Below are 12,065 nucleotides of genomic sequence, written 5' to 3'. Positions count from 1 at the left end.
ATTGAGTAGGTAAGTAGGCTATCCCTGTGTGTCCTGCTGTTTGTTGTAAGTGTCTATATGATCTCTTAGACTCCTTCTGTGTCTCTTGTAGGTGTCTCATTAGTGGTTTTTGGATCCCTATTTATTTTGTGCCCAAGTAGGCTGCATTTTTGTTGATTTTTCAAACACATTTGATTCTTCATTTATTGAGCAGGTAAGTAGGCTATCCCTGTGTGTCCTGCTGTTTGTTGTAAGTGTCTATATGATCTCTTAGACTCCTTCTGTGTCTCTTGTAGGTGTCTCATTAGTGGATTTTGGATCCCTATTTATTTTGTGCCCAAGTAGGCTGCATTTTTGTTGATTTTTCAAACACATTTGATTCTTCATTTATTGAGCAGGTAAGTAGGCTATCACTGTGTGTCCTGCTGTTTGTTGTAAGTGTCTATATGATCTCTTAGACTCCTTCTATGTCTCTTGTAGGTGTCTCATTAGTAGATTTTGGATCCCTATTTATTTTGCGCCCAAGTAGGCTGCATTTTTGTTGATTTTTCTAACACATTTGATTCTTCATTTATTGAGCAGGTAAGTAGGCTATCCCTGTGTGTCCTGGAGTGTGTTTGTAGCAAGTGTGTATCTTATTTCTTATAGGCCATTTCTCTCTCTTGTAGGTGTCTCATTTATTTGTTTACATTGCATTTACTTTTGACAAAGTAGGGCTGATTTTTGCTGTATTAGCTACTAAAGGACCACCGTTTATTGTTTGTTTTTTTGTTTGTTTTTTATAAAAAAATTTAAACTAATTTACATTATTCATACTTAGTTATTTAAAAATATATTATGGCAGTAATTATATGGGTATGTTTGAAATCTCAAATACTTTTTGATTTGTGATGTTAACCTATGTTTGAAATAATTAGCTAAAGGTTTGTTTTTGTTTTGTTCCCAATTTTGTGTTTTGGACCCGTATTTTAATCTTGAAGAAATGGAGTACGCTCCTGCAGTAAGTTAACACCCATACACTTTGACTTTGATTATGGATGACAATGTGTGTTGTAATTTTTTTTATTTATTTAATGATTCTTACCTTTATTTTAAGTTGGTGATGTCCATTCATGTGGCAGCTGAAGCCCTCCCACCCCAACCCACGGAACCACTCCCACCCCAACCGCTGCAAGCCCTCCAACCGCAACCGGCTCCTCATCATCCAAGGCAACGGAGGCGTGCTAGGCCACCAATTTTCCGTACCCGTGTCCTCCTTTTTGGGATGCCTGATGATGTGGTTTTGCGCAGATACAGGCTGCCACCTCATCTAATCCTAGACACTCTCTCCATAATAGAGAGTGATCTAGAACAATCCATTAGGTATCCTACAGCAATACCAGCATTGACACAATTCCTTGCTGTGTTACATTTTGTTGCCACTGGTTCATACCAGCATGTTGTGGGCGATCTGGTTGGCATGTCGCAGGGCCAGTTCAGTAAGGTCCTGCGGCGTGTCAGCCAGGCTTTTATTAAGCGAGTTAAGCAATTTATTGCTATGCCTTTGGATGTTGGGGCCCTAGATATGGTGAAGCGGCAATTTGAGGAAGGTGGTAGTTGCTTCCCACATGTTATTGGGGTTGTGGATGGCACACATGTCGCTATTGTACCACCAAGACATAAGGAAGAAATTTATAGAAACAGGAAACTGTTTCATTCTCTGAATGTAATGGTTGTTTGTGGGCCATCCCTCCAGATCCTGTCCCTGAATGCTAAGTTCCCGGGGAACTCCCATGATGCCCATGTCATTAGACAATCAGGGATATGGCACAGATTAAGATCGATGGAAGGACAAGACATGTGGTTATTGGGTGAGTGTTTTTTTTTTTACTTACAATATTTTTAAATTTAAGATTCTAATTATTTTCTTTTCTTCTCATCAAACAGGAGACCGTGGATATCCTTGCACCCCCTGGCTCATGACTCCTTACAGTAAGCCCAGGCCAGGACCACAGACGGCATTTAACTCCGCGCTTACTGCCACTAGACAGCTGGTGGAGCGCACGATTGGTGTCCTTAAAGGGCGCTTTCGTGTGCTCCACCGCACTGGTGGCGACATCATGTATTCGCCGGAGATGGTAAGTAAAATTGTGGTCCTGTGCGCTATCCTACATAACATCGCTGTAAGGAGTCGCGTTGAGCTTCCTCACACAGAGGAATTGCCAGATGAGGAGCCAGGGGTTGGGCGGAGAGTCGGTGGAGGGAGTGTTTCCCGGAGGGAAAACGAAATAAGGGCACGCATTGTGCGGGAATATTTCAGGTATAGTGAATTGTTCCAAATTATAAAAATATTAAACAAAGTCACTGTATGTTTATGCTCATTTTGCTCTGATGTCATTTAGGTAGCTATTGAAAGCTCATTGTGTAATTGTTTTGGTGTGTGTGAATATATTATTAGTTGTTTCTGTAAATATTCAAACATGTTAACCTTACAATTTTTTTTTTTGGTTTTAAAATATATTTACGTTGCTAAATTGTTGTAATTACTGTTTTTTTTTATAATCCTGTTTTCCCAACAAAATACACAACATATGATACTAAATGTTGTAAACTTTGTGACTGTGCAGCTGATTGTTCCTCCAAAATGTGGTGAGTACACAGATTGTATCAAATATTTTAGTAAAAATGTGTGTGTGTGTGTGTGTGTGTGTGTGTGTGTGTGTGTGTGTGTGTGTATGTCTGTGTATGTGGAATTGTGAGGGTAGGTTCTTTAATTATCATGCTCTTCCGCGACTGCGAATTTCCGCTATAGCGAACTAACCCCTCTGCTCTTCACAGCACTGCAGACAGCAATAAAGTTTATTCAATGCACACATCAATAAAGTTAATTTAGATGACAGCATATATTTTACACCAATCACATGCCAACACACACTATAAATATATGCCCATATATGGAAAAAGCCATTGCCATGATGCGTGCTGCACCATTCACACGGCGTGAGCTCCGCGTCTTGGTGGCGGTGATGGCCCGCCGCGTAGGCCGCTTTGTCCCAAAATCGGGTAAAGCGCGAGGCCTACGCGGAGGTCCGCCGCTTGTTAAGGACCCGCATCCGCAGCCGGAGGTCAGTTATCCAGCTTGAGAGACGCTGGAGCGACCTACGAAGGCGTACGCCGGACTTGTTGGCGGAGCTGCTACAACAAATCCGGACCCTGCGTGGGCGCAGTAAGTAACATTTCGTTACATGACGGATTTTACGCATAACCTTTGCATACTTTCACTAAGTGAGAGTGTGAACATTTGCACACTTACAATAAACATGAGTGTGTGTGGGTAGGGCAAGCAGTACTGCATACCTCCCAACATGACCCTCTCCAGGAGGGACAGAATACTCTGCTTCTGGACTTTTCACTTAATTTATGGAATAAAGGTGTTTCAGCACAGGTGATGGCAATCATAAATTAAGAGGGAAGTGACGGAGCAGAACATTCTGTCCCTCCTGGAGAGGGTCATGTTGGGAGGTATGGTACTGACTGTATGTTGTTGTGCATAATTACTACACAGGCTGACAACTGAACCCAATAACCTGCTCAGTGGGTTTTTTTTTTAAATGTTGCTGGTTTGGAGAACTGGTGATGTTGGCTATAACAAACATTCAGATTCTATATATTATCTGATAGAAGGTGCTTAAGAAAGTTTATGTATAATATGATTGGTTGCTATGGGCAACATCACCAGTATAAACATTTTACTAACTTAGTAATGTTACCCCTGTCTCTTTAACATGGTACAGAACAGAGTAATAGGAATATGCTGATGTTCTAAATGTATATGTTAAAACCTAAAAATTACATATGTCATTCTAGGGCGAGCACAACGGCAAGGTGCTGCTGCTGCTGGTGCTGGGTGGCCACGACAGGCACATTCTCAAGCCCCATCCCCTTCTGGCTCACCCTCCACCTCTCCTGCCCAATCCCCCTCTCCTGCCCAATCCCCCTCTCCTGCCCAATCCCCCTCTCCAGCCCAATCCCCCTCTCCAGCCACCTCACCCTCTCCAGCCACCTCACCCTCTTTTGCCCAATCCCCCTCTCCAGCCCAAACCCCCTCTCCAGCCACCTCACCCTCTCCAGCCACCTCACCCTCATTTTCCCACTCCCCCTCTCCAGCCCAAGCCCACTCTCTTTCCCAATCCCCCTCTCCAGCCCACACCCCCTCTCCAGCCCAATCCCACTCTCTTTCCAAATTCCCCTCTCTGCCCCCTCCCCCTCTGTGTCCCAAAAAAGCACACCACCACCCTCACCCTATCATTCCCAAACCCCCTCTGTAAGTACCTCCCCCTTCCATCCTCTCACACAATTGGACCCTCCTTCCCCCATCCTGCCTCCTTCCCCCATCCAGCACCCATCCTCCATCCAGCCAACCTCACCCATCCAGCCTCCATCCCCCAGCCAGCCAACTTCGCCACCAACAGAATGGGCAGCAGAAGCCCCGGAGCCACTAGAGGGAGGTGGCCAAGTGGCAGAGGAGAGTAAGTTCGCACACATTCCTTATTTTTTTATTTTAAAAAGAAAAAACACATTCAAAGAAATGCAGTGTTGTACTTTGGTCAATCTTTTGTCAAGGTTAAATGCTTGTCTTCTTCATCATGGTATGGATGATGCATTCACATTTGTGTGCGGGACATTATATGTACAGTGTATATATCTGGTTGCTAATCACTATGTCGACAGGTTTGCCTGCACAACAAGGTTTGTATGTGAAACATTATATGCAACACATTTAGACCTGAGTGTTACTTTTTGTGTGGTTTTACTTTTACAATTGTGCTTGGGTATTGCAATTTTTTCTTAAAAAAGTCGCAGGAGTCACTTTGTTAGCCAGCCTAACGACACAATGATTTGTGTTGTGAAAGTTACACTCACAAAATGCTTATTTGCTTTTTCAAAACCTGTTTGACCTTATTTAGTAAGGCAGGCTTTCAGGGAGTGTGGGCATGCTAGGATATGTTGTCCTTCTGAAGATGTTGATATGCAGTGTGATGATGCAGGGCCAAACAGCACAAAAGACAAGTCTGCTTCACTCCAGATGTGAATGAAGACCAGTATGGGGTTACATGTAATAATTTGGGGGTGTGATTCAAGATTGGATGTTGCCCATAGCAACCAAACACAAACAAATTTTCAGTTATTTACCACCTTCTAGAAGAGAAGTAGAATGTGATTGGTTGCTATGGACAACATCACACCCTAAATATAACTCCCATCTTAGTAAATGTACTTCATGGTGTGGTAGACTTTTACACATTGTAATTTTGCTATGACAAACATTGCTGAGTATGCTTGTGTGTTGGTATGCTACTGTTTTGTCATTTATACATCCATGATGTATATCATTTTATATGAAAGTGTGCTTTGTGGAATTGTGAAGTAATAGGTAATGTGAGTTATGTTTTAAATTGCATTTTAACTCTGCATTTCAGATGGTGCCGTTGGAGATCCCACAAGACTGGCAGTCATCGTTGCCCGCATGAAGGCACATTTGGAGGCCATGTTGGCCTAAGTTGACGTGTTACAAAATTTACTTTAAAATAAATAAAAAAAAAAGTTTCTTTGACAATTTTGATTTAAAAAAAAAAATGTGGAAATAATAAAAATGTATTTTACTCCGTTATGCGCTTGTGATGTTTTTAATGGTAAAAATTTAAATCATATTGCAAAGCATAAATTGGTTACCTAACAACAACAACAAAAAAATAGTATTAGTCTTATTTATTACATACAAATTAGGTTAGTTAGTAGGTTATATTTTAAAAAAACATGTAAACACATACATTCACACACTAAACATCCACAGAAAATTATGCTATTTACATTTATGTCAGGCACAGTTTACACATCTCTTGCATTTGTTTAAAAACAAACATGGTAATGTCCAATTAGGCCTACAAAGTGTTCTTGAGGTATTCTTTGCAGACTTAATTGGTCATGCACACAAACAATCATTACACTAATTGGTTTTTTAATTGAGGGACGCTTGTTGAGTTTGAATTGCAAGGTGTCATCTAAATTAGGGGGAAAAAACCATTGCTGTGCGTTTGTTTGCAAAAGCCTTAGCACATTTAAGAGGAATGTGTAAATCTACGATGACATCATATTTTTTCGATGAGGTTTGTGCGTATGCGATGGATTCGCATTAATGCGTTGTAATTTGGCATACGCCTACCTTGTGTAGTACTGCGTACGAAATAGCAAATTTACGATGGGAGCGGATGTTCACAATTTTACAACATAATCGCAACTTTGCGAATATGTTGTGCGAACGAAAAAAATAGCGAACAACTCGGAATGAGCACCAATATCTGGGCTCAGTATCAGTGCTGCATTGTGGTGACCAGTATATAATACTGCAGTACAATAGTCCATTGTTGTATCTTGCTGCTCCGTGTCAGTTCTAGTATCCTCCTCAATAGTGCTCAATATCTGTGCTCAGTATCAGTGCTGCATTGTGGTGACCAGTATACAGGGGGTCATTCCGAGTTGTTCGCTCTGTAAATTTCTTCGCATCGCAGCGATTTTCCGCTAAGTGCGCATGCGCAATGTCCGCACTGCGACTGCGCCAAGTAAATTTGCTATGCAGTTAGGAATTTTACTCACGGTTTTTTCTTTGTTCTGGTGATCGCAATGTGATTGACAGGAAGTGGGTGTTTCTGGGCGGAAACTGCCCGTTTTATGGGTGTGTGTGAAAAAACGCTACCGTTTCTGGGAAAAACGCGGGAGTGGCTGGAGAAATGGAGGAGTGTCTGGGCGAACGCTGGGTGTGTTTGTGACGTCAAACCACGAACGACAAGCACTGAACTGATCGCAGATGTCGAGTAAGTCTCGAGTTACTCAGAAACTGCACAGAGATGTCTTATCGCAATATTGCGAATCTTTCGTTCGCAATTTTGATAAGCTAAGATTCACTCCCAGTAGGCGGCGGCTTAGCATGTGCAAAGCTGCTAAAAGCAGCTTGCGAGCGAACAACTCGGAATGACCCCCATAATACTGCAGTACAATAGTCCATTGCTGTATCTTGCTGCTCCGTGTCAGTTCTAGTATCCTCATCAGTACTCAATATCTGTGCTCAGTATCAGTGCTGCATAGTGGTAACCAGTATATAATACTAAAATACAATAGTCCAGTGCTGTTCTCGCTGCCCAGTGTTAGTTCTAGTATCCTCATCAGTGCTCAGTATCACTACTCATTGTCTTGTGCTGCATTGTGGTGACTAAAAGTCCAGTGTCTTGTGCTGCATCTTGCTGCTGTAGGGTGCTGTGGTAGTGTCCTGTCACTGTGCATAGGTCATCATCATTCCAGTCACAGTGGTATCTGGTATCTATCTAGTGGTATCTAATTCCAGACATTACTGCCGTCTAATTCCAGATATATTACTGGCATATAATTCCACACATTAAAAAATGGAGAACAAAAATTTGGAGGGTAAAATAGGGAAAGATCAAGATCCACTTCCACCTAGTGCTGAAGCTGCTGCCACTAGTCATGGCAGAGAAGATTAAATGCCATCAACGTTGTCTGCCAAGGCCGATGCCCAATGTCATAGTAGAGATCATGTAAAATCCAAAAAACAAAAGTTCAGTAAAATGACCCAAAAATCTAAATTAAAAGCGTCTGAGGAGAAATGTAAACTTGCCAATTTGCCATTTACGACACGGAGTGGCAAGGAACGGCTGAGGCCCTGGCCTATGTTCATGGCGAGTGGTTCAGCTTCACATGAGGATGGAAGCACTCATCCTCCCGCTAGAAAACTGAAAAGAGTTAAGCTGGCAAAAGCACAGCAAAGAAGTGTGCGTTCTTCTAAATCACAAATCCCCAAGGAGAGTCCAATTGTGTCGGTTGCGATGCCTGACCTTCCCAACACTGGATGGGAAGAGGTGGCTCCTTCCACCATTTGCACGCCCGCTGCAAGTGCTGGAAGGGGCACCCACAGTCCAGTTCCTGAGAGTCAAATTGAAGATGTCACTGCTGAAGTACACCAGGATGAGGATATGGGTGTTGCTGGCACTGAGGAGGAAATTGACAAGGAGGATTCTGATGGTGAGGTGGTTTGTTTAAGTCAGGCACCTGGGGAGACACCTGTTGTCCGTGGGATGAATTAGACCATTGACATGCCTGGTCAAAATACAAAAAAAAATCACCTCTTTGGTGTGGAATTATTTCAACAGAAATGCAGACAACTGGTGTCAAGCCATGTGTTGCCTTTGTCAAGCTGTAATAAGTAGGGGTAAGGACGTCACCTGGAGCGCATTCATCAGAAGTCATTGACAAGTTCAAAAACTTTGGGTGACAGCGGAAGCAGTCCACTGACAACTAAATCCCTTCTTCCTCTTGTACCCAAGCTCCTGCAAACCACCCCACCAACTCCCTCAGTGTCAATTTCCTCCTTAGACAGGAACGCCAATAGTCCTGCAGGCCATGTCACTGGCAAGTCTGACGAGTCCTCTCCTAACTGGGATTCCTCCGATGGCGCTGCTGTTGTTGCAGCTGGGAGTCGATTGTCATCCCAGAGGGGAAGTCGGAAGACCACTTGTACTACTTCCAGTAAGCAATTGGCTGTCCAACAGTCCTTTGTGAGGAAGATAAAATATCACAGCAGTCATCCTGTTGCAAAGCGGATAACTCAGGTCTTGACAACTATGTTGGTGTTAGACGTGCGTCTGGAATCCGCCGTTAGTTCACAGGGACTTAGAGAATTGCTTGAGGTAGTGTGTCCCCAGTACCAAATACCATCTAGGTTCCACTTTTCTAGGCAGGCGATACCGAGAATGTACACAGACGTCAGAAAAGAGTCACCAGTGTCCTAAAAAATCCTGTTGTACCCAATGTCCACTTAACCATGGACATGTGGACAAGTGGAGCAAGGCAGACTAATGACTATATGACTGTGACAGCCCACTAGGTAGATGTATTCCCTCCCGCAGCAACAACAGCAGCGGCGGCACCAGTAGCAGCATCTTGCAAACGCCAACTCGTTCCTAGGCAGGCTACACTTTGTATCACCGCTTTCCATAAGAGGCACACAGCTGACAACCTCTTACGGAAACTGAGGGACATCATCGCAGATTGGCTTACCCCAATTGGACTCTCCTGGGGATTTGTGACATCGGACAACGCCAGCAATATTGTGCCTGCATTACATCTGGGCAAATTCCAGCACGTCCCATGTTTTGCACATACATTGAATTTGGTGGTGCAGAATTATTTAAAAAACGACAGGGGCGTGCAAGAGATGCTGTCGGTGGCCCGAAGAATTACGGACCACTTTCGGCATTCAGCCACCGTGTGCCGAAGACTGGAGCACCAGCAAATGCTCCTGAACATGCCCTGCCATCAGCTGAAGCAAGAGGTGGTAACGAGGTGGAATTCAACCCTCTATATGCTTCAGAGGATGGAGGAGCAGCAAAAGGCCATTCAAGCCTATACATTAACCTACGATATAGGCAAAGGAGGGGGAATGCACCTGACTCAAGTGCAGTGGAGAATGATTTCAACATTGTGCAAGGTTCTGCAACCCTTTGAATTTGCCACACGTGAAGTCAGTTCAGACACTGCCAGCCTGAGTCAGGTCATTCCCCTCATCAGGCTTTTGCAGAAGCAGCTGGAGAGATTGAAGGAGGAGCTAAAACGGAGCGATTCCGCTAGGCATGTGGGACTTGTGGATGGAGCCCTTCATTCGCTTAACCAGGATTCACGGGTGGTCAATCTGTTGAAATCAGAGCACTACATTTTGGCCACCGTGCTCGATCCTAGGTTTAAAGCCTACGTTGTATCTCTCTTTCCGGAAGACACAAGTCTGCATATGTTCAAAGACCTGCTGGTGAGACAATTGTCAAGTCAAGTGGAACGTGATCCACCAACAGCTCCTCCTTCATTTTCTCCCGCCACTGGAGCTGCCAGGGAAAGGATAAAATTTCCAAAACCACCACCTGGCAGTGATGCAGGGCAGTCAGGAGCGATAGCTGACATCTGGCCCGGACTGAAGGACCTGCCATCGATTACTGACATGTCGTCTTCTGTCACTGCATATGATTCTGTCACCATTGAAAGAATGGTGGAGGATTATATGAGTGACAGCATCCAAGTAGGCATGTCAGACAGTCCGTACATATACTGGAAAGAAAAAGAGGCAATTTGGAGGCCCTTGCACAAACTGGCTTTATTTTACCTAAGTTGCCCCCCCCCCCCCCCTTCAGTGTGTACTCCGAAAGAGTGTTTAGTGCAGCCAGTAACCTTGTCAGTGATCGGCGTAGGAGGTTACTTCCAGAAAATATGGAGAAGATGATGTTCATCAAAATGAATTATAATCAGTTCCTCCGTGGAGACATTTACCAGCAATTGTCTCCAGAAAGTACACAGGGACCTGTGATGGTGGATTCCAGTGGGGACGAATTAATACTCTGTGAGGAGGGGGATGTACACAGTGAAAGGGGTGAGGAATCGGAGGATGATGATGAGGTGGACATACTGCCTCTGTAGAGCCAGTTTGAGTAAGGAGAGATTGATTGCTTCTTTTTTTGGTGGGGGCCCAAACCAACCAGTCATTTCAGCCACAGTTGTGTGGCAGACCCTGTCGCTGAAATGATGGGTTTGTTAAAGTGTGCATGTCCTGTTTATACAACGTAAGGGTGGGTGGGAGGGCCCAAGGACAATTCCATCTTGCACCTCTTTTTTTTATTTATTTATCTTTGCATCAAGTGATGTTTGGGGCCAATTTTTTTAAGTGCCATCCTGTCTGACACTGCAGTGCCACTCCTAGATGGGCCAGGTGTTTGTGCCGCCCACTTGGGTCGCTTAGCTTAGTCATCCAGCGACCTCAGTGCAAGTTTTAGGACTAAAAATAATATTGTGAGGTGTGAGGTGTTCAGAATAGACTGGAAATGAGTGGAAATTATGGTTATTGAGGTTAATAATACTATAGGATCAAAATTACCCCCAAATTCTATGATTTAAGCTGTTTTTGAAAAAAAAACACCCGAATCCAAAACACACCCGAATCCGACAAAAATTCTTAAGGGAGGTTTTGCCAAGATGCATCCGAATCTAAAACACGACCGCAGAACCGAATCCAAAACCAAAAAACAAAACCCGAAAAATGCCCGCTGCACATCTCTAGCTTACACCAGTGAGACCGGTAGTGCCCCCCTCCTCATCTGCCCCTCGCCGAAGAACACAGCCACGGCATTACCTGTTGTATGGCCTCATTACATGCAGGGCTGCTGTGGATGAACTGCCCCACTCCCAGGGCAGCCCACAGTGACAACCGCTCTCAGGGGAATGTCTGTATGCTACAGTTAGTGCAGCTTGCTCTACAAACATTGATCAGCACTAGTGGTGAGGAAGACACTGCTTTAAGCACTGAAGAGCCGATCATGTACAGCTGGTGCGGAGGGGAGGGGGAGATTGCCCTCGCAACCCGATCGCAGGCCGTGTCTACCCCTTTATCCTAGCCCCGCTGGATAATGCAAGAAAAAGACGGGTGTGAGCTGCCGGAGGAGCGGGACCCATCACTTCCACTCTGGCTGTCCGAGTGTACGTCCTGTGTGAGCTGTAAAGAGGTGAGATCCTTGTTAATCTTATACTAACTTATACTCGCCGAGTCCCCTCTACACCCATCCTGCCCACTTCTTCCCACCACTACTCCCATCCTGCCACCCCTTCTATTACTCCCTGCCTGCCCCCTACTCTGCACAGGATGCAGTTAAGTTCCCGACGGACGGGATCCCAGCAGGCCCTATACTGACACCGGAATCCCGAAGGATACCACAAGCCCAGCGTGTAAATACCTACGCCACTCGGGATTTCGGCATCAAAATACCAACAGCCGGATTCCCGAATGTCTTTTTAGTGGGACGCGCCGGTGTCCTGCCGCAGGGGGTGTGGGGGGGGTCAGGTTTAGGCAGGAGAAGGAGGGTTATGCTTAGGGTGCAGGAATGGGAAGGTTAGAGTTAGGTACCGGGGATGGAGGGTTAGGGTTAGGCTCAGTGAAGGGGAGGTTAGGCACCAAGTGGGGAGGGTTTGGTTTAGGCATCGGGGAAGGGAGGGTTAGGCAC

The 12,065-nt window shown here is 44.8% G+C and overlaps 1 protein-coding gene across 1 annotated transcript; it reads left to right on the top strand.

Moving 5' to 3' along the window:
- The first annotated feature begins 1,128 nt into the window (after positions 1 to 1,128).
- LOC134990824 (putative nuclease HARBI1) lies at positions 1,129 to 2,360 on the top strand. Its single transcript, XM_063950721.1, has 2 exons — positions 1,129 to 1,829; positions 1,906 to 2,360. Exons 1-2 carry the CDS (start codon positions 1,244 to 1,246, stop codon positions 2,358 to 2,360), a joined length of 1,041 nt encoding a protein of 346 aa, XP_063806791.1. The 5' UTR covers positions 1,129 to 1,243.
- The last annotated feature ends 9,705 nt before the right edge of the window (positions 2,361 to 12,065 follow it).

Source organism: Pseudophryne corroboree, chromosome 2 (genome assembly GCF_028390025.1).
Source record: "Pseudophryne corroboree isolate aPseCor3 chromosome 2, aPseCor3.hap2, whole genome shotgun sequence".
Classification (NCBI taxonomy): Eukaryota; Metazoa; Chordata; class Amphibia; order Anura; family Myobatrachidae; genus Pseudophryne; species Pseudophryne corroboree.
Note: the sequence above shows the minus strand (reverse complement) of the source record. Positions and strands in the feature narration are given on the sequence as shown.